The sequence below is a fragment of the Neovison vison genome, chromosome 5 (assembly GCF_020171115.1).
Source record: "Neovison vison isolate M4711 chromosome 5, ASM_NN_V1, whole genome shotgun sequence".
NCBI classification, from domain to species: Eukaryota; Metazoa; Chordata; class Mammalia; order Carnivora; family Mustelidae; genus Neogale; species Neogale vison.
In genome coordinates, this window is record NC_058095.1 from 15,885,614 (window position 1) to 15,909,095 (window position 23,482).

Sequence of the window (23,482 nt, forward strand, 5' to 3'; positions counted from 1 at the left end):
TTATACATGTGTGTGTATGTATGTGTGTGTCTGCAGATTCAATTTGCTAATTGAATCTTTTTAGTGAATTTGAGTATATATTCATTAGGGATATTGAGCTATACTTTTATTTTTTCCTAGTGTCTTTTTAAAAAAATATTATTTATTTATTTGACAGAGAGAGAGAGAGAGAGATCACAAGTAGGCAGAGAGGCAGGCAGAGAGAGGGAGGGGGGAGGTAGGCTTCCCACTGAGAAAGAGAGCCCGATGTGGGACTCAATCCCAGGACCCTGAGACCATGACCTGAGCTGAACGCAGAAGCTTAACCCACTGAGCCACCCAGGCACCCTCCTCATGTCTTTTTTTTGCCTGGTTTGATATCAAGATAATGCTGTCCTCATAAACTTTCTGTAATTTGTGAAAATGTTTTTACTATTTCTTCCTTAAATGTTTGACAGAATTTACTAATAAAGCCATGTGAGTCTGGACTTTAATTTGTGGAAAGGTTTTGTTTGTTTGTTTGTTTAAACATTTTATCTATTTATTTGAGAGAGAGAGAGAGAGAGAGAGACAATAAGACAGGGAACACAAGCAGCTGAAGTAGGAGAGGGAGAAGCAGGCATTCCGCTGAGCAGGGAGGCTGATGTGGGGCTGGAGCCCGATGTGGGGCTCGATCTCAGGACGCCAGCATCATAACCTGAGCTGAAGGCAGATGCTCAACGACTGAGCCACCCAGGCACCCCTGTGGAAAGGTTTTTAATTACAAATCCAATTTTAGAAAATAAATAGAGGGTTATTCAGATTTGCTTTCTCTTTCATTTCAGCTTTTTCTTTCCTTCTACTTAGTTTGCTCTTTTTCTAGTTTCTAAAGGCAGAATCGTGGGTCATAGATTTTAGACATTTTTTTTTAAGATTTTATTTATTTGACACAGAGAGAGGGGGCGCACATGAGAAGGGGTGGGGAGATGGCAGGCAGAGGGCGAAGCAGACTCCTCGCTGAGCGGGGAGCCCAATGTGGGCCCCAATCCCAGGACCCTGGGATCATGACCTGAGCCAAAGGAAGATGCTTAACCAACTGAGCCATGCAGGTGCCCCAGAACTTTCTTTTGAAGCTTTAAGTTTCCCTCTAAAACACTGCTTTAGCTGCACCCCACAAATTTTTGATATATCAAAATTTGTTTTTCAAATTTGTTTTCATTTTCATTTAGTTCAAAACATTTTCTAATTTCCCTTGTGAATTCTTCCCCCCTTATGAATTCTTCTTTGATCTACATTTATTTAGAAGTATGTTATTTAACTTTCAAATATTAGCAATTTTCTAGATTTCTTTTTCTTTTTGATTTATTATTTAATTCCATTGTAGTTAAAGTACTCCTTATAAATTCAATCCTTTAAAATCTGTTGAAACAAACAAACAAAAATAAGGGGGATGCCTGAATGACTCAGTGGGTTAAGCCTCTGTCTTCGGCTCAGGTCATGATCTCAGGGTCCTGGGATCGAGCCCCCAGGGGGCTCTCTGCTCAGTGAGGAGCCCGCCTCCCCGCCTCTCTCTGCCTGCCTTCTCTGCCTACTCATGATCTCTGTCTGTCAAATAAAGAAAGAAAATCTTAAAATAAAATGAAATAAAATTTGTTGAAACACATTTTATAGTCCAGCATATAGTCCACTTTGATAAATGTTACTTGTGCAGTTGAAAAGAATATGGACATAGTAGTCTATAAATGTCAATTAGGTACAGTCCATTGATAGTGGTGTCCAGTTCTTTTATATCCTTGCTGATTGGTCTGCCTGCTTGTTCAATTAGTTACTGAAAGGGACCACTGCAATTTCCAACCACAATTATGGGTTGGTCTATTGCTCCATTCAGCTATCAGTTTTTCCTTTGCTCTATCACTGGATGCACACACGTTCAGGACTGCTGGGTCTTCCCAATGAACTGATCCTTTTCTCATAATTAAAATATACCTTCTTATCCCTTGTAATATTTCCCCTGTTCTGAAATCTCCTTTATCTAACACATAGTCCCTCCAGCCTTCTCAGTGTTTATATAGTAACTTTTTCCATCCTTTCAATTACAAAGAGGTTAAAAATAAAGTGAGTTTCTTGTAGACAGCATACAGATGGGTCATATAACACTGACCTAACCTGACACTCCCTTCTAAATGGAGTGCTAGACCATTAACAGTTTATTTAATATCAATATATTTGGATATAAATCTGCCATATTGCTAATTTTTTCCTTATTTGTCATATCTTATTTCTTTTCTCTTTCTACCTTCCTTAAGACTGATGTGTATTTTTCTTTAAATATTGAATTTTATCTCCACTGAGGGATTATGAGTTATTACTTCTTTGTTGCATTATTTTTTTTAGAGGTATTAAACTTAGCACAGTCTACCTTCAAATAACCGGAAAGACTATCTGAAATCAGTAACATATAGCCCAGATCTTAGAAATTACTGTAGGAGCACGTGTAGGAGAACGTGGGTGGCAGATGGCTAAACATCTACCTTAGGCTCTGGTCATGATCTCAAGGTCCTGGGATCCAGCTCCATGTTGGGCTCCCTGCTCAGCAGGGGAGTCTGCTTCTCCCTCTCCCTCAACTCATGCTCTCTTATTCACTCACTCTCTCAAATAAATAAAAAGTTTAAGAAAAAGAAAGGCAGGCAGGAAGGAGGAGGGAAAAAAGGAATTAACTCACTGTAATCAAAGGTTTGGTAGTAAAAGCAGAATCCCATTACAGCAAATGTCACTATAAAAAGTTCTAGGGAGCACTTGGCTGGCTCAGTTGGAAAAGAGTGTGACTCTTGATCTCAGGGTTGTGAGTCTGAGCCCCATGCTGGGTGCAGAGATTACTTAAATAAATAAAAAATGTTAAAAAAAAAAAAAAAGTTCTACAAATATACCCCATAATAGGAATTTTCTCCTAAGCTTCTGTTTCAGAAATAAATAAAACTTTGGAGAACTAGTTAAAATAAGTTATCTACCACGCATCTGAGTGGTTCAGTCGGTTGAGCACTTGACTCTGGTTTCAGCTCAGGCCATGATCTCAGGGTCACCGGCTCAAGCCCCCCAGCGCAGCTCCAGATCCGTTCTCACACAGAGTCTGTTTGTTCCCCTTCCTCCGCTCCCCACCCCCACTCCCACCCCGCTCTCTCCCAAATAAATTAATCTTTTTAAAAAATAAAAATAAGTTATTTACCACAAATAATTCCGTATAACAAATGCTCCACCAGTTGTTTCAGAACATGTCACAATTTTTAAAAAAGTTTTCCTGAGTTCTATTAACAGCTAAGACCTTTTATTTTTGCTCCAGTATCTAGCACGACATACAAAATGACAGCACGACAAAAATGATTTACCTCATTTTTCCCCACATAAAATATTCCAAATCATCTCAAGAAAAATCATCTTTCAAAATAAGCCACCGAATAATAATACAGTATTAAGAAAGAGAGTTTTATATAACACCATCAACTATCTCTAAATAAATTAAATCTCAGGACACATGGGTGGCTCACTCATAAAGCATCCAACTCTTGATCTCAGGGTCATGAGTTCTAGCCCTACTTATTGGGTATGGAGCCCACATTAAAGTAAATATATAAATAAATTCTACATTGGGCATGAAGCCTACTCAAAAATAAATAAAATCGCCTGGGTGGCTCAGTTGGTTAAGCAGCTGCCTTCGGCTTGGGTCATGATCCCAGCATCCTGAAATCGAGTCCCACGTCGGGCTCCTTGCTCGGTGGGGAGCCTGCTTCTCCCTCTGCCTCTGCCTGCCTCTCTGTCTGCCTGTGCTCGCTCTCTCTCCCTCTCTCTCTGACAAATAAATAAATAAAATCTTAAAAAAAAAAAAATCTCTTAACTTTCTAATTCATTATATGGAGCTGCTGTTTTCTCTCTAGGATGTACAGAATTATGACTTGCAATTGTATATACCAATTAATTCCATTATCCCAACCCATGAAAGCACTATAGAATCTGTTATGGCTGAGAGTTTATATGTAATAGCCCTTTAGCAGAAATTAATATGGGTCCACATCTAGCCACAGAACAGGTGCGCCTAGGTGGCTCAGTTGGTTAAGTGTCAGGTTCCGCTCAGATTATGATCCTAGGACCCTGGGATGGAGCCCTGCACTGGGCTCCCTGAACAAGGAGCCTGCTTCTCACACTCCCTCTCCCTCTTCTTGTGCCTTCTCTGTCAGATAAATAAATAAAATGTTTAAAAATAAAAATAAAAATAAACCACACAATATATATTATTGACACATATACACACAGAACTCAAAAGAGCCTTGGAAGTTAGCTGGTAGAGGACTGTTTCTTAGATTCCCCAGTAAGTCTTAAACAATAGGGTCTCTGAACTGTCTACCTACAGTTTATTTAAAATGCCAAACTGGGGCACCTGGGTGGCTCAGCTGGTTAAGCGTTTGCCTTTGGCTCAGGTCATGATCCCAGGGTTCTGGGATCGAGTCCCTCATCGGGCTCCCTGCTCAGCAGGGAGCCTGCTTCTCCCTCTCCCTCTCCCTGCTTATGCTCGCTGTCTCTCCCTCTCTCATAAATAAATTTAATTAAATAAAAAAATAATAAATAAAAGAATAAAATGCCCAACTGAGGGACGCCTGGGTGGCTCAATCAGTTGAGCATCTGACATCAGCTCAAGTCATGATTTCAGAGTCCTGGGACCAACCCGCATCGGGGGGCCCTCTACTAGGAGTGGCGGGGGGAGTCCACATCTCCCTCCTCTCATGCTCATGTGCACTCTGTTAAATAAATAAAATCATTACTGGGGCGCCTGGGTGGCTCAGTGGGTTAAAGCCTCTGCCTTCAGCTCAGGTCATGATCTCAGGGTCCTGGGATCGAGCCCCACGTCGGGCTCTCTGCTCAGCAGGGCACCTTCGTCCTCCTCCTCTCTCTCTCTGCCTGCCTCTCTGCCTACTTGTGATCTCTGTCTATCAAATAAATAAATAAAATATTTAAAAAAAAATAAATAAAGTCATTACTAAATACTCTCTATTAAATAAATGAAATGTCAAATTGACTCGACATTAGGTAAAATTTTATCAACTCCATACAGATGAACTTAAAATCCTTACAGTAAAACTCTTACTTTTCAAAAGTACTGATTAATAAAATTAAGGAAACAAAGTATGGCTTAATAAATTCAGTTTAAAAGGAAAAAAAATACCTTTTAAAACAAGGTCTCCCTGGGGGTAAAGGGAAGAATAATAAAAGGTTGGGAATTAGAGGCAAGTCTCCTGCACAGTAACCTCCCCATACAACATCTCTTAATAACTACTCACATGCTCAAACACTTTCTGTAAAAGACAAATTATGTGTTCTAATTGGAGGTAACTAACTACTAGATAGTATTTTCTAACCCTATCATGAGTCACAAAACTTTTTAAGTATGTATGAAAACCACAGGAAACTCCTACCTCCCAAAAAAGATACACCCATAAATACACATAAATTTTACCTATGATACATCCATAAGGATATACAAATTTTACCTACCATTTTATGAGAATCAAGAACCCTAACACCTGTCCATGGACTCCCTTATCATAACTAACCATTAAGAAACCAATGTTTTCATTCACTGATACATGGATTGATGACTGATGGATAGATACAAAAATATATTCCTCTTCTCTGTGGAGAGTAATGTGCCTATAACTACCAAAATTACAAATGCTCATATCCTCTGACCCAGCAATTCCACTTCTAGGGACATTATCCTGTAAACACATATGAACATGTTCGAATGTCATTATGCATCACTGCTCTATCAACAAAATCCTGTTTTCCATTTAGGTGTCCATCAACAGGAAACTGGTTAAATTATGGTTCAGCAGCACAATGGAATATTAAGCAGCCTTAGGAAAAAAGGACAAGGAAGCTCTCTATATTGGGCGCCTGGGTGGCTCAGTGGGTTAAGCCGCTGCCTTCGGCTCAGGTCATGATCTCAGGGACCTGGGATCGAGTCCCACATCGGGCTCTCTGCTCAGCAGGGAGCCTGCTTCCTCCTCTCTCTCTGCCTGCCTCTCTGCCTACTTGTGATCTCTCTCTGTCAAATAAATAAATAAAATCTTTAAAAAAAAAAAAAAAGGAAGCTCTCTATATATTACTCTAAGACAATTTCTAAGATTTTAAGCACAAAAAGCAAAACATACAATACTATATATAATACACTTGTCACTGTGTTTTTTAAAAATGGAGGGGGCTAATATAGCAAAGTATTTGTGTGCATATGCACACACACATATATATCAAATATATATGATTTGTATCACATATATCATATATATAAATAAAAGAAACTGCTAGTAATAGCTGTCTTCCGGGAGGGAGACAAGATGGACACAGTCAAAGAGATGTTTCACGGTGTATTTTTGAAATCTTTTCAATTCTGTATTAATTAAATATATCGCCTAATCGTAATTAATTCTTCAAAAAAGAGCCTCTATCCTAGACCCTAAGCAGTTCTGTTAAACTTCAAAACCAAGAAGTTCTGCATCATCATTCTGTGACTTATTCTCTAATAATATTTTATCAGAACATTTCTTAAGTCGTTTGTTTACAGTGTATCTTACGTGATCTTTCTGAGCAACATAGAAAAAGTCTCATCTTCTCCCGACACAATCTGACTCCTAAGCAAATTACACTCCCTTCTTTTAGGCTCACAGGACTATCACATCTCTATATCCACCCTACACATCTGGGTTCATGTCTGCCTGATTATAAGTGCCTCCAGAGTATACAGTGCATCTTGCTGACTTTTTTTTTTTTTTAAATCCTCAGTAACGCCTAGACATAGTACAAACTGAGTAAAAGTTGGTTGAACTCAATTGCTGAAAAATTTGAATATTAAAATTTCAGTATAGCTATTATGTCTCTTCTCCTTCATCTTATCCAGATTAGCCTACAAGCAGGTCAAACAGTCCATAATATTAACGGAATATTTTGTGTCTTGGTTCTAGCGGGTCACTTGGTAATGTAATGCAGACTGGGTAAGTTAGTTTTGGTTTGATGCTAGTAGCTTCTGCTGAATTTGAACATTAAATCTATTAGAGTTAATTAATAGAAGATATCCTGAACTGGAGGCACCATGTCCCGAGATCAACAGCCCTTCAAATTACATTTTAATTCCACAATTAAACCACAGTATTCCTCTGAAGTCAGGCAAAACAGAACTAAATTAACACCAACTCTGGCAGCAGTTTAGGTGATAAGTCACATATTTACTCTTCATAGAAGCAGTTATCAGCCATACGGGTCGTGTCCACTAGAGCAGACACCAACATCTTATCTTTACAGGGGCAACATTAACAGTCTTCAAAGGACTTAATATTTAAAGCAACACTGGTTAAAATAAAATCTAGGACACCAAATTTGGACAGCTTGCTATTATTGTTCTAAAATTAGTTAAAAATAGCGATGCCTGGGTGGCTCAGCCAGTTAAGTGTTTGCCTTTGGCTCAGGTCATGATCCCAGGGTCCTGGGATCGAGTCCCACGTCGGGCTCCTTGCTCAGTGGAGAGCCTGCTTCTCCCTCTCCCTCTGCCTGCCACTCCCTCTGCTTGTGCTCTCTCACTGACAAATAAAATAAAATCTTTAAATAAAATAAAATTAGTTAAAATAAAAGGCTATCCTATACAACTCACCAAATCACATGACATGACTTAGTTCTTCCACTTACCAGACTAATAGTACCATTTGCACAAACTGCAGTTTAAGTATTATTATTAGCTCTTCTACAGATGTTAATGAAATTACTAAGACTTTGAAGGCTTTTGCTGGATGTGAACTGAAAGAAAAAGAATCACCATTTTTGGCTGTTCTTTGTTGATTAAAAGGACTGAGGGGGTCAAACTCATTACTGACAAAATAATGAAGTTTAATATGATCCAGCCATTCCACTTCTGCATATGTACCCAAAAGAAATGAAAGCAGGCACTCAGACATCTGTGCACCCTTGTTTCTCAGCAGAAGTATTCACAGCAGCCAAAAGGAAGAAGCAACTCAAGTGTCCAAAGACAGACAAATGGATAAATAAAATGTGGTACATATAATGGAGTACTATTTAGCTTTAGAAAGGAAATTCTGACATATGCTACAACGTGGATGAGCCCTGAGGATACGATGCTGATTATGTTTTTGTGATTGTGTAATAAGCCAATCACAAAAACACAAATACTATATGAATCTGTTTAGATGAGATTTCTGAAGTAGTTAAATTTAGGGGCGCCTGGGTGGCTCAGTGGGTTAAGTGTCTGCCTTGGCTCAGGTCATGATTTCAGGGTCCTGGGATCCAGCCAGTGTCAGGCTCTCTGCTCAGCAGGGAGTCTGCTTCTCTCTCTCCGTCTTCCCCTTCCCCCATCACAGCCCGCCACCCCCCATGCTTACTATATCCATCACAAATAAATAAATAAAATCTTAAGAAAAAAAAAAGTAGTCAAATTCATAGAAACAGAAAACAGAACAGTAGTTGCCAGGGACTGAGGGGAGGGCTAACAGGGGAGTTAATATTCAATAAGTCCAGTTTCATTTTTGCAAGATGAAAGGTTCCTGACAGAGACGGCAATGGCGCTGCACACCAAAGGGCACATACTTGGCTTACTGTACGTTCAAGAATAATGAGAACGGTAAATCCTCTGTGCATTTACCACAATAAGAAAAACAGTAAACTTTAATGACCAAGAAATTTAGGAAAGAGAAAAGGCTAAGAACCTTGGAAAACAGGCAAAACTCATAAACCAAACGGAGAAGAGCTCCCACCGGTACTTCGGATCCTCTAGGCTGCTTAATCGGCAGAGGAGTGTTCCTTGGGTAGAAAGCAAGAACAGACCATGAAGAGTACACTTATCATGGGCCACCTGGCTCGCTCAGTTGGTACAGCACTGGACTCTTGACTTTGGGGTCAGGAGTCTGAGCCCTACGTTGGGGGTAGAGTTTACTTTAAAAAGAAAAAAAGAAGTACACTTAACCATGATGAGCACTGAGGAATGTGGAGAACTGTTGAATGGCTATATTATACACCTGAAACTAATATAACACACTATTAACTATGCTCAAACCAAAAACTAAAAAAAGAGAACAGTCCAAATTATGAAACAATATTTTTTATGAAAGTCTTAAGGGCAAAAAAGCTGACTGGGGATCAGGCAGGTGCTAAGACAAATAACCCTATGAGAGAAACTCTATGGCCCCACACTAAGTCAAAAGACTACCCTTAAATGAACCAAAGAGAACAGAGAGATGGGAAGGTGAACCCCTCTGGTAGGGCAAAGTCACCAAAAACCCAGAAATGCTTTTATTTTTAGTATGTCTGAAGTCTAAGGAAGGGATATTTGGGACTAGAAAAAGTAAAGCTTCTTTCTAGGTTAGGGAAACTGGGCAATTGCACTGTAAAAAAAGTCAAAGAGAAAAGCCCAAGAAGCATTTAACATGGCTAACGCAGTAGGAAGCAGATTCTACACTTATCCAATCTCCTCATATCTAGTAGTAGTTAAGGCCAAGTGAAACCTACCACCAAGAAAGACCTAGCAATTTGAGAACCAGGCAAGGTAGAGAAGAACAAGACTGACCAAGCCAAATCATCCCTAGACTCAGGGCTGAAATACAAAATCACTAATAATATAAATTCCCCTTTTCCTTGCCTTCTTAAAAAGAGCTTTAGGGAATATTTCAATTCAGTCTTTATTTTTAACTAAAAGTAAACAGAGAATAAGAAATAGCACAAGTGACTAATAGCCAGGAGGGATGACAATGACACCACCACATACAGGAAGTAAGGAAGCAGATGAGAAGTGAAAACTCGCAAGGGAGAAATCTAGGTATGGATTCTTACCCGCTATGGCACTTTATACGCACATACACTTTCAATGCACACTTTATAAGCGTTAAACAGGTTTGTTTTACTGACCATATAAAAAAGTGAAATGAGGAATTACTGTCCCGAAATCCATGAGAGGACAAAACAGAAAGGTAAGCTCAGCACTCAAAAAAAAAAAAAATATATATATATATATATATATATATATATATATATATATATTTCTATTTGAGGGCATTAGCTGATTTAATTCCAAAGTAAAACTGCAAAACTGAGCTGTACTTTAGGAGGCCTAGAGGGATGGGAAGAGAATGAAGCCAAATCTCAGGCCCTTCCCAGTGAACGGAATCTAGGAAATCCACCCCATATTTTAAAAGAAGGAGTCCAGCTACCTTTACAGGACAAGAGTGACCCAGAAACAAACCAGCCTTCATGGAAACTCAATGGATAGGTTTACGCAGATTAGACAAATTAAAAAAAAATAAAGAAGGGGAAGGTAGGTCAGAAGAAACTACCCAGCATTAGCTTTGGGAAATAAAGACCAGCAATCCAGAAAACAGAGTAGGAGGCAGAGAAAATACAGTAAGAAGGTCTAATATGTTTAAACAGAGTGCAAGAGGGAGAAGACAGAATAAGGCAGAAGCAACATATACGGTGACAATGGCTGAGAATATTCTAGAACCGATTAAAACCAGCAACCCACAGATTTAAGAATCCCAAGAGAATAAGTAAAATTCAACCATTCACAAAAATCTACACATGGATGTTTACAGAGGCTTTCTTCATAACTGCTAAAACTTAAACACAACCAAGATATCCCTCAGTAGCTGGCTGGATAATAAACTGTGGTACATCTGGACAATGGAATATTATTCAGTGCTAAAAAGAAATGGGCTACCAAGTTATGAAAAGCCATGGAGAACACTTAAATATTACAAAGTGAAAGAGGCCAGTCTGCAAGGCTACATACTGTGTGATTCTGACTATGTGACATTCCATAAACCATAAAACTGTGGTGACAGTAAAAAGATCAGTAGTTGGCAAGACTTAGGGGAAGGAGGGATAAACAGCTGGAGCACAAAGGATTCCTAAGGCAACAGAACTACTGTGTATGATACTCTAACAGAGTAAGATCCTTACACATTTGACGAAACCCATAGAATGTACCACACCAAGACTGAATCCTAACATAAACTACGGACTCTGAGTGATAATGATGTGTCAACAGATTCATCAATTCTGAAAAATGTACCACTCTCGTGGGAGATGTTGATACTGTGGGAGGTGATGCATATATGGGTCAAAGATTTTATTGGAAATCTAGGAACATTCCCCCCAATTTTGTCCTGAGCCTAAAACCTCTCTAAAAACTAAAATCTTTTTTTTTTAAGATTTTATTTATTTATTTGACAGAGAGAGATCACAAGTAGGCAGAGAGGCAGGCAGAGAGAAAGGGAGGAAGCAGGCTCCCTGCTTAGCAGAGAACGCAATGCTTGGCTCGATCCCAGGACCCTGAGATCATGACCTGAGCCAAAGGCAGAGGCTCAACCCACTGAGCCACCCAGGCGCCCTAAAATCTATTTTTTTAAGTGAATGCTCAGGCTCCCCCCATAAAATTCAAATGTAAATAAAGCACAGAAAAGTAATAAAGGCAAAAAAGTAATCCAACATAGACATATCACCCATTCCCACTTTATAATACAAAAAAATCAAAGACAGAGAATCTCAAAAATGGGCAAAGACAGATTACCTTCAACAGAACAGCAATGGAACTAAAAATAAAAAGGATATAATGGAAGCCAGTAGACAACAGTGAACAGTGTACTGAAAGAAAGTAACAGCCAACCCAAAATTTTAAACTTAACAAAAATACCATTAAAGAATAAAGCAAAGAGGCACCTGGGTGGCTCGGTCGGTTAAGTGCCCTACTCTTGATTTCAACTCAGGTCATGATCTCAGCATTGTGAGGTGGAGCCCCAGGTTGTACTTCACGCTCGGTGTGGAGCTTGCTTATGGTGCCCTCTCTCTCTTCCTCCCTCTCCCTCTGCCCCTCCCCACCTTAAAGAAAAGAACCCAGCAAAAAACCCAGCTATTTTAAAGCAGATGAAATGGGGAGACGATCATTGGTAGAACCACACTGGAGGAATTTCAAAGGACATATGTTAGGAATATATTTATAATATCTTAGAAGAAAAAGGGTTCCAGATTAAAGGTCAGAGACACAAAAAGGAATGAAGAACAAAATGGTAAACACACGTTTACCTATGTAAATTAGGTTAAAATAACAGAGTACATAAACAGAGTCAATAATAATGTGAATCTTAAAAATATACATACAAAGAGTGGGTACATGACATTTCTTGAATTTATCAAAACCCACAGAATTATGCAACACAAAGTATAAACCCTAATGTTAAACTATAGACTTTGGTTAATAGTAACATAACAATATTGGTTCATCAGCTGTAACAAATCTACCACACTAATGTAAGATTTAATAATGGGGAAAAGTAGGGATGCCTGTCTGCCTCAGTCCATAAAGCATTAACTTTTAATCAATTTCCGGGTCATGAGTTCAAGCCCATGGTGGGTATGGATTACTTTAAAAAAAAAAAAACAGTGGGCAGAATCTAGAGAGGCAGGGAGGAAGTATATGAGAACTTGGTACTATCTGCTCAATTTTCTATAAACCTAAAACTGTTCTAAAAAATAAAGTTTATTAACTAAAAATATGTGTGTAGGGGCGCCTGAGTGGCTCAGTGGGTTGAGCTGCTGCCTTCGGCTCAAGTCATGATCTCAGGGTCCTGGGATCGAGTCCCGCATCGGTCTCTCTGCTCAGCGGGGAGCCTGCTTCCCTCTCTCTCTCTGCCTGCCTCTCAGTCTACTTGTGATCTCTCTCTGTCAAATAAATAAATAAAATCTTTAAAAAAAAATGTGTGTAATTAAATATGCAATAGCATGTGAGTTGGAAGAGGAATAATGGAGTTAAATCTTCAAGCCCTCTGTACTGACAAAGAATAGGACTGGGTGGCTCAGTGGGTTAAAGCCTCTGCCTTCGGCTCAGGTCAGGATCCCAGGGTCCTGGGATGGAGCCAAGCATTGCGTTCTCTGCTCAGCAGGGAGCCTGCTTCCTCCCTTTCTCTCTGCCTGCCTCTCTGCCTACTTGTGATCTCTCTGTCAAAAAACAAAAACAAAAAAAGCTTCAGAAAGACTTATAAAGAGACACCAGTAAGATTTAAGCCTAAATATGTCATTGCATTAAATGTAAATGAACCAAACCTTCTAACTGAAGGACAAGAATTTTTAGACTGGAGTAAAAGCATAAGTTAGAGCAGCCAGAACAGATCATGCCTACATGGATGACAACTAACTCTACTTTCATCTTCTCAATACTCTTTTCCATTCAACAAAAACTTATTCAATGTACACGTGTTAAGCACTTCAACAGAGATAAAGATATCATACATGTTCCCAAGGAGACTAATAAGGGAAACAAATAGTATGTTACAATAAAAGGAGGTTATCAAGTACTAATAAAATAATGCAACTAGAATAGTGCAGGTATCTAGAAAAGCTATAAAGATGACATATCTAGATTATGCTTTGAAGAAAAAGCTGAAAGTTCATCAGGCAAATAAAAGAGGAAAGGTAAAGGTATGAGCCTGTCTGCTAACATTACAGGTTAGGAGATCAGTCACGGTTTACGGGAAAAGAGCACAGAAGAGGGAGAGAAGACAAGCAATGAAGTTGAAAAATTAGGGTAGGAGTTTTAGCTCTATCCAACAGGGCAGTGGGAGCCTTTAAAGCAAGAGAGTAAAACAATAATGCTGGTACTTTTAGAAATCTATTTTTTTTTAAATTTTTTTTAAATTTTAGAGAGAGTGCATGAATGGGTGGGGGGAGGGGTAAAGGGAGAGGATCCTCAAGCACACTCCCAGCTGAGTGCAGAGCTCCAGGGGAGGCTCAATCCCACCACCCCTGAGACCATGACCTGAGCCAAAACCAAGAGTTAGAAACCTAACCTACTAAGCCACCCAGGCACCCCTATTTTTAGAAATCTAACTGGGGACAGTTTACAGAGAAATATATGGGATAGGAGAGACTGGCTACTACAGTATGAATGAGGAAGGACTGAAAAAGTAGCAGTCAGGACAGACAACTGCTTGAGAAATTTCAGAGAAAGTAGAGACATGAGTTGATACTTGACTACATGTGAAAATGAGAGGAAAACTAAACAAATACTAAGTTAATGAAAGGGTGAAGACAACATAAAGCCAAACATAGTAATAAATTTAACAGTGCCTTAAAATTCAATGGTGTTAAGTGTAGACTATCTCTTAGAATTTATGCTTATTGAGCACTGTCTAACTATGAATTAAATATAAAACACCAAAACGTATATTTTTTTAAATTACTGGATTGGTATGTAAAATAGCTAACACTAGATATCCATAACTAACACCTTTTTTTTTTTAAGAGTTGGGCAGAGGGAGAATCTTTTTTTTTTTTTTTTAAGTTTTTTTTTTAAAGAGAGAGAGAGGGCACACAAACATGGGGGAGGGTTGGGGCAGGGTAGATGGAGAGAGAGAAGCAGACTCCCCTCTTAGCAGAGGACCCTGGGATCATGACCTGAGCTGAAGGCAGATGCTTATCAGCTGACTGAGCCACCCAGGTGCCTGAGAGGGAGAATCTTTTTTTTTTTTTTTTAAAGATTTTATTTATTTATTTGACAGAGAGAAATCACAAGTAGATGGAGAGGCAGGCAGAGAGAGAGAGAGGGAAGCAGGCTCCCTGCTGAGCAGAGAGCCCGATGCGGGACTCGATCCCAGGACCCTGAGATCATGACCTGAGCCGAAGGCAGCGGCTTAACCCACTGAGCCACCCAGGCGAGAGGGAGAATCTTAAGCAGGCTCCACACCTAGTGCAGAGCGTAATGTGGGGCTCAATCTCATGACCCTGAGATCATAACCTCAGCTGAAATTAAGAATCAGGGACTTAACTGAGCCACCCAGAAGCCCCTATAAATAATACCTTATAATTGATCCAATTAACTAAATGACAGGAGAAAAAGTGTAAGTTGGTTAAACATCTTTTCAGAAGACAAATTTGATCATTTAAAATGATCACGTATCAGAAAAAATAAAAATAATTTTTTTTAAAAGATTTTATTTATTGGGCGCCTGGGTGGCTCAGTGGGTTAAGCCTCTGCCTTCCACTCGGGTCATGATCTCAGGGTCCTGGGATCGAGTCCCGCATCGGGCTCTCTGCTCAGCAGGGAGCCTGCTTCTCTCCCCTCTCTCCCTGCCTGCCTCTCTGCCAACTTGTGATCTCTGTCTGTCAAATAAATAAATAAAATCTTAAAAAAAAAAAAAAAAAAGATTTTATTTATTTATCGCGGGGGGGAGAGAGAGCGAGCACAGGCAGACAGAATGGCAGGCAGAGGCAGAGGGAGAAGCAGGCTCCCTGCTGAGCAAGGAGCCCAATGTGGGACTTGATCCCAGGACGCTGGGATCATGACCTGAGCCGAAGGCAGCTGCTTAACCAACTGAGCCACCCAGGCGTCCCCAAAATAAATTTTTTTTTTTAAAAGATTTTATTTATTTATTTGACAGAGAGAGATCACAAGTAGGCAGAGGCAGGCAGAGAGAGAGAAGAGGAAGCAGGCTCCCCGCTGAGCAGAGAGCCCGATGCGGGACTCGATCCCAGGACCCTGAGATCATGACCTGAGCCAAAGGCAGTGGCTTAACCCAATGAGCCACCCAGGCGCCCGAAAATAAAATTTTTAAATAAAGTGATCATGAGGTGCCTGGGTGGCCAGTTGGTTAAACATGACGCTTGATTTCAGCTCAGGTCACGATCTCGGGGTCATGAGATTGAGCCCCATTTGGGGCTCTGTGCTCAGCGTGGAGTCTGCTTGAGATTCTCTTCCTCTGTCTCTGCCCCTCCCGTTGCTCACGTGTGTACACACTCTCTCAAAATAAATAGGCAAAATCTTTATTTTAAAAAAAAAAAAGTGGTCAATTAACACAAATTTGCAGAAGGTAGAAAAATAGATCATTTTTCTTTAAGACATCAAAAATCTACTATGTGATACTAGAAGTATTTGGTCTTACTTCAGGCTCTATAAAGTAAAGGTTCTTATTGTGCCAAAAGAGACTGTCCCACTTTCATGGCTTCTCATTTTGTTCTTTTCAATACCATCACATACTACCTAATCTTTTTTATTCAATACAAATGAAACTAATAACAATCGAAACAACAGACTGCAATGGGGAATCTAAAAAAATACACCTTAAACATTTTCTTTGAACTTCAAACCTGTAAATGTTTATTCTGTTGCCAGTCTTTGGATGCAGGCCTTCTGAGTTACAGATCCACTGACTACAGCTCCAGTCCCACACAAACCACACCCAAAGTGCACTGTCCAAATTTCTAGTTTCAATTTCCTTAAAAGTGAAGCAAGACTTAAAAGATGCTTGTCAAGGATCTAAATGAAGAATTCTCCCAGCTTACAAAATTAAAAAAAATATATGTAAATATTTAAAGGTATCTCTTTATTGGCTCACCTCTTACAGTCTTTCCAAGGCAGTTAACTTAGTTTTCAGAGAATTAAGAATTCTCACATTTTACAGTTACATTTCTTAGGGTTAGGAAATTTTACATTAAATTATATAATTATAATGCAAGTGCAAGTTGTCATAATGCAACCCTTTCTAAGTCTGTAATTCAACCAGTGGGCATCGGTATGTCTTACAAAAAGAGAACACAATTTATTAAGACTAGCATCCCTGTTACAAAAGATTTAAATTCACTTCTTATTGCTCTTATTGTACTTGGAACAATACCTGGCAAACAGTAAGTACTACTTAAGTATTTGCTACTATATTAGCATTAAAACTGAACTAGCTACAGGGGTGCCTGGCTGGCTCAATAGAAGAGATGTGACTCTTGATCTCAAGGTCATGAGTTTGAGCTCCACATTGGTAGAGATTTAAATAAACAAACAAACTTAAACAAACAAACTAAAGGGGCCTGGATGGCTGTCGGGTAAGTGTCCAACTCTTGATTTCAGCTCAGGTCACAATCTCAGGGTCTTGAGAACCAGACCCGCATCAGTTTCTACGCACAGCATGGAGTTTGCTTGAAGATTCTCTCCCTCAATCCATTCCCGACTCTCACAGGCTCTTTAAACAAACAAATGATCTTAAAAACAACAACAACAAAACCCATTAAACTAAACTAGCTACAGAGTGCATGCAATGGTGGAATTCTACCTACTTTACACAGCCCCTGGAGTCACAGAGACAACCTGTACTTTGTCAAAATGGGGCTCCTGGCCGGCTCAGTCAGTGGAGCATGCGACTCTTGATCTTGGGGTTGTGACTTCGAGCCCCATGTTGAACAGAGAGATTACTTTAAAAAATAAAATGTTAGGGTGCCTGGGTGGCTCAGTGGGTTGAGCCTCTGCCTTCAGCTCGGGTCATGGTCTCAGGGTCCTGGGACTGAGGCCCGCGTCAGGCTCTCTGCTCAGCGGGGAGCTTGCTTCCTCCTCTCTCTGCCTGCCTCTCTGCCTACTTGCGATCTCTCTCTCTCTGTCAAATAAATAAATAAAATCTTTAAAAAAAATAAAATAAAATGTTAAAAAAGCAAGAGAAACAGCAGAGTAGGGAAGAGAAACTGCAATAGGTCCTCACTGAAAACACATGAATACAAGGCAGACAGTTTCACATAACTACAAGTGGATTATCCAGTACTTAAGGGAGATCTTAAAGAAAGAAGTAGGCTAGCTCATATACCAGGTCATTAAGAAATGAAAAAGTAGGTTCACAGCCCAATTTAACCTCATCACCTCAAAAATGCTAAGAAGATGGTTACATGTCCTCCTAAAAAGTGGCACTAGATAGAGAAGGAAAGCCAGCTGTATTTTCTCAGGAGATATTAATTAGGCTAATTTCCTCCCACTAATGACAGAAAACACCAATCTCTTAAAAAAAAAAAATCCATGCAGTGCACCCCAAGGCACAAAACAAATCTTTTGGTTTACCGATTATGAATTAAAAACGCTAACAGAAACTGAATGCATATAAATGCAATATGCAAAACAATTTTTAATTTGTGGATTAAAATCCTAGACATCAGTGAAGAGCAACTGAAACATAAATGATAAATGTGGTGGCTTTACCATTTTGTTTTCGCCTGAGTTTTGTGATGCAGATCTAGTTTGCAGGTGTAAAAAAACTTGAAGCGACATGACGGAAGATCTATTAGCAACCAGAAGTTCAAACACCGCAGCTACTTAAAACACTCTTGTCCATTAGGAAAGAATCCACAGTGGCACTAACTTTCTTCCTTCTATGGACATCAAAAAGTCCTGAAAATGGTTTGAATAGTTAGGAGAAACTCAAGAGACAGCCCCTGAGGGCTACAGCAGTCCCACTAGATGGCACTATCACAGGAAAGTCACTCGGTTCTCCCATTTAGAGCAAGGGCTGAAAGCTCTCTTGATCTTTGTGAAACTGAAAACTATTAATTCAATAACATCCTCGTTGGGAAATTATGACCCATAATGAGGAATGCAAAACTAGGAGGAGTTTCTCTCAAAGCACCTTTTCTCCCAGTAGCATGGCCTCCTCCTCCCCAGTCCTATTTCAAATCAGTGGTCTGATACCATGTCTTATAGGCAAAGGAAGTCTCACAAAATGGAGATTTTTTTTTTTCTTCTTCTTAACTCCAAGCTACAGAAAAAATTTACTTGCTCCCCCCACCCCCTGGAGATTCTTTGCTATGGAAAAAATAATCAATCTTGGTCCTTGTACATTTACTGTCATCAGTATACTTACTATGACTAAAAATATTGATATAACATGCAATCAGGGGCATTAAAACATGTGGGATATAAATAAATTTCTTATATATAAGAGGAAAAACTTCCTATTAAACAGGCAGATTAAGTTTCCTGACACCTTAATTACATGACTTTAACTTGGGCCTGGGCAGCAAGATTCACAATGTCCATTATCCCCATCACTTATGCCCTACTCCATCAAAAGTATACCTGCATATAGCTATCATGACCTTAAAAACTGAAGAAAAGAAAGGCATACTAATGACAAAACCCAATGAATTTAAACAACATACAATTTGAATACAAACTTACTTTTATTCCATAGGTGATCACTTGAACAGACAGATTTGGATATGAACTTTCTGCTGAATTCCCAAATTAAAAGACACATCAAAAGTCATTATTAGATAATCAACTGAATCAGAGATCAATTTTATACTCAAATATACTGCTCACTTCCAGGTAAAGCTACTTCTAGATCAGAGAACTCACGCTTATACATGTATCTTTAATATACAACAACAGTCACTACAGCCACTCCAAAGTACCACAAGTCAATTATTTAATAAAAGTGGCCAAAGAAACCAAGAACTACGAAATGTGGGGTGCCTGGGTGGCTCAGTGGGTTACGCCTCTGCCTTTGGCTCGGGTCATGATCTCAGGGTCCTGGGATTGAGCCCCACATCAGGCTCTCTGCTCAGCGGGGAACCTGCTTCCCCTCTCTCTCTGCCTGCCTCTCTGCCTACTTGTGATCTCGCTCTCTGTCAGATGGATGAATAAAATCTTTAAAAATAATAACTACAAAATGTGTAACAAATCCTGTGTTCCCACAGGAACACCTTGTCACACAGTTCTAATACAAATCTCACCAAAGTATCATTTCCCTCTCACTTTCACCACATCAGAGGCTTGGAGGCACTGAGCTATCTATCGTTCCTGAAACCCTGCACAATGCCTAGTATACAGCAGGCACTCAATAGGTATTGAATGAACAAAAAAACTACCAAGCTATTCCAGCTCACTAAAACTATGAGACCCTCAAAGCAGCCAGTTTTTCCAACTAAACCTTGCCAACACCTTCTCCTTTAAGAAGCTGCTCACCAAAGCCCGAGACTAACATTTAGGTCACCCATAAGAAGTAAGATTTGCTGCAAAGCACAGACAGAAATGTATCGCATTAAGGCAAAGATCAAAAATTCCCAAGTCTCAAGGCCAAATAATGCAACAACCTCGGACTGGTGAAGCTTTTAAATAAAACATAACAAATATATGTTACACGTTGTATTAAAATCATAAATATACTGCACTAAAACCATCTTATGAAAGCAGAGGGGTGAACTACATGAGGACGCATAGGAAGCCATTACGCTGCTTAATTTAACCACCCATTAATGGGGCCTTGATCTTACTTTATGCTCCTAGTACAAAAATGAGGAGCGAGTAGAAGGAAAAATAGGAGGAAGGAGAAGGCAGTCTGGCGGGTGCAGCCAAGAGTCTGTTGAACTGCAGACTGGGAGAACTGACAAACTTAACAGAAGCAGATTTTTCAAAACTCTAACATATAACTATCCAAAAACAAAAACCTGTAATGAATCTATGCCAGTTTCTTTCCATTAACAGTTTTTTTTTTTTTTGGAATGACTGAGTTTTGGCAAAATATGGCACAAAATCCAGATACACAACCCCATCAGTGTCCTTGCAACAAGACCCATGGGAAACCTCTCCCATATTAGAGGGGAAAGAGAAGCATATACCCTCACTTAAAATCCCTTCAACACTGTTAGGTTAGTGGAATGACTGGTAGGATCTAAGAAAAGTTCACTGGAACCATGAGCTGATCTCCCCTGCAAATCTATCCATATGGCCCACCCAAATTCATCTCTAACTGATATCTAAATGTGTTTCAATTAGACTATGAACAGTGTTCATGATCAGGATTTTACTCACCTTACTAACACCAACTCCTGTAAACCTGGCCTCTAATAATTCCTGCCTTCGAGGGTCCAGGCTATGCAATTCTTCCATCATTTCTACTGAAAAAGACAAAGTAAGTTGTAAGACCATAAACACTAAAACACGAGATACCAATTTTTAAATACAATAAAATGCAGTAATTATTTCACTGAATGTTCACACGCAGGTAAGCCTCAAGTAAATACAGCAATACAAAGAACAATACATTTAAAGTTCAAAATGGCTCAGAAGTCCTCTTCCAAGGGCTACTTATCCTTGTCTAGTTCTGATCTGATTTTAACAGCAAAAAACCTCAAACCCTTCATATACTCTCCATAAAAGTTGACCAAGGACTAACTTGCAAAGTAACAACAAAAAAATTCCTCCTACCAAGCTTTGAATTTAACTAAGTACTTCTGGATATTTGTTTCCCAAACCCAAAGGTACTAGTTCTTAAACTAAAAATATGAATCGTTAATAATAATTTTAAAATAATGTAGCATGAATCAGAAGCTACAAATAACTTCAAATAACCGTATTATATTATATAGGTCCTTTCTCTGAAGAGCTCACAGGAGCTCATGAAAAAAGGAATTAATTATTTTAAATTTAATAGAGAACCCATGGTCAAACCATCAACCAGCATTCGCTCAGGAAATTAGTAGAGCTCCATAACCATCCCTTTAGAAAATCTTTTTCTGACCACTCCCTGGAGCAGTAGGTTTCTCTAGACATCTGCTTTTAGCACTCCTTCCAAGCAGGGAAGGGCAGGAGGACACCATTTTTAAACTCCTTCCACGACCAATAAATGCAGAGGCTACTTTCAGCAAATATGTCCATCCACTGCAAGAGATGAACTCCTGCAGAAGCCACTGGAAACCTCTCTAGTATTAAAAGTGGAATAGGAGCATACACCATTACACAGACCCCCTTTGAACATATTACTAAACAGCGATCGGAACGATTGGCATGATTTAAAAGTTCACTGGGAACATGAATTAAACATTCCCCTCTGCAATCTAACAACTCCACATTAACTGTAACAACCCCTACCAGTCCTCCAGTTTCATTTCCCTTCCTGGATTGAGAGCCTGGGGCAAAGGGGAATGAAAGGGTGACAAATTAAAGTTTCACCCTCACAAACAAGTGCAGGTTAGCGAGGGAATAAGGAAATTCTCGAAAAAGGCAGAAAGGCATCTTAAAAAAGAAAAAGAAAGGAAAAGGGGGATTGGGAGAGAGTCTTTTCCCCCTAAGTGGCCTTCCTCGCGTCTGGCCCTGCCCTAATCAAGGCCGGAATGGCAGAGGTTGCAGCTTCCCTCAAACCCTAGGGTCTCTCGGAACATTTCCTAAACCTCCATCCCCAGGCCTGGCCCGGAAAATGACGCCCCAGCGGTTATTCCATTTAATGTCAACTCATGTTAAGGAAATCTCCACTCCGTCTCATTCCAGCGGGGCCTTGGACTGGGATCCTCCCTGCAGCCCTCCCTGCAGCCCTCCCTACAGCCGGGAAGCAGAACCGATGGGGCCTGATCCCGGCGCCCCTCGCCTCCCGCCGGCTCCAAACTTTCCCCAACTCCAGGCCCACCTGTCACGGAAGGAGGGCGGGCCGGCTCTCGGGGGCGCCCGGGAGGCTGCCCGGGCCTGCAGCTGCCGGGGCGTCCCCTTCGCCCTGGCGGCCGCCGGCCCCACTCCCAGGCCGGGGCCGCTTGGGCCTCCCCCATCTTCAGCCCGGCCCCTCGGCGACCCGCAGCCCTCGGGGAGGCCCTCCCGCCTCAGCGCCGAGGAGCTGCGGCCCGGCGCCAGCCCCCGGGTGGGCCCGGGCCGCAGCCTTCTCAGCTGAGGGGGTCCCCCGGACGGTTAATGCCCCAGGCCCGGCGCCCTCCCCCGCCCGGGGCTCAGCCTCTCACCTGCCGCCGCCGCCGCTCCACGCTCCTCCTGGGAGGGGCCCCGACCCGACCCGGCCGCGGACCGCTCTGCTCTCCCCCTGGGCAGGCCCGGGGCGGAGCCGGGGCCTCTCCTGAGCGCCGCAACCCCCCGCCCGGGCAGCCGCCGCCGGCGCCGGGCTCCACGAGAGGGCGGGCGGGGGAGGGGGGCCGCGGAGGCCGCAGATCCCCGGGCTCGCGTACAGAGCCAGGCGCCTGACGCGGGCCCGGGCCCGGGCGGCCGCGGGGGGCGCGGGACCGGCCTCCTGGCGCCGGACAAAGGCCAAGGGAGGCGCAGGAGGGCCCAGGCCGGGCCGGGAGGTGGGGGCCCGCTCGGCTGGGGGCCACTCGGGTGCGGCGCGGAGGGCGGGGGGGTCAGAACCGCTGGTGCCCAGGACCCGCCTCCGGCCCCTTAATCCGGATCGGTTCGGTCCGGATTAGTAGTGATCGGTGTAAACACACTAGTGAAACCGCGTGTTTCCTCGCGAGATTTGCACGGCTGGGAGGCGGGGGGGGGGTCCTGGGGGGGGTGGGGGAAGAGCCGACAGTGGGGGAGGAGGGGGAGGGGACGAGGAAGGTGGGGGGGTCCCCGCTGCCCCGGCGCCCCGCCTCCTCCAATCAGCGGCCAGGCTGGCGGGCAGGGGTTAACCAGGGGACCCCGCGCCGGCGGAGGAGGCCGCCGCCTCGCCGGGCGGCTGAGGGCGGACGCACGGGCGGCGCCGGCGACTGGCAGCTCGGAGCCCGACCAGGGCCGGAGTCCGGGAGTCCCCGCCGCCTTCCGTGGGCTACGGGCCCCCGCTCGCGGGACCGGCCCGGCCGAGGCGGTTGAGCCGGCGCCCTGGGCTGCGGACCAGCGCTGGAGGGGCCTCGCCGCCTGGGCCGGGCGCTCCCAGATCCGCCTCGCCGAACCCCGCTCCCGTCTAGTCCCACGTCTCCACGAGTT

General features: G+C 41.9%; 1 protein-coding gene across 5 annotated transcripts in view; it reads right to left on the bottom strand.

Moving 5' to 3' along the window:
• TLK2 (tousled like kinase 2) overlaps positions 1 to 22,901 on the bottom strand; it is a 118,332-nt gene extending 95,431 nt beyond the window's left edge. For 2 of the 5 annotated variants that reach the window (XM_044247683.1, XM_044247680.1), the window contains exons 1-2: positions 22,525 to 22,582; positions 20,612 to 20,694 (exon numbers count right to left, since the gene is read on the bottom strand). In XM_044247683.1, the coding sequence (XP_044103618.1) occupies positions 20,612 to 20,692 (81 nt within the window). In that variant the 5' untranslated portion in view covers positions 20,693 to 20,694; positions 22,525 to 22,582. Of the gene's footprint in view, positions 1 to 20,611; positions 20,698 to 22,202; positions 22,339 to 22,524 lie in introns of those variants that run through there. The other 3 variants (XM_044247679.1, XM_044247678.1, XM_044247681.1) reach the window with 2 other exon arrangements.
• Positions 22,902 to 23,482: the final 581 nt, after the last annotated feature.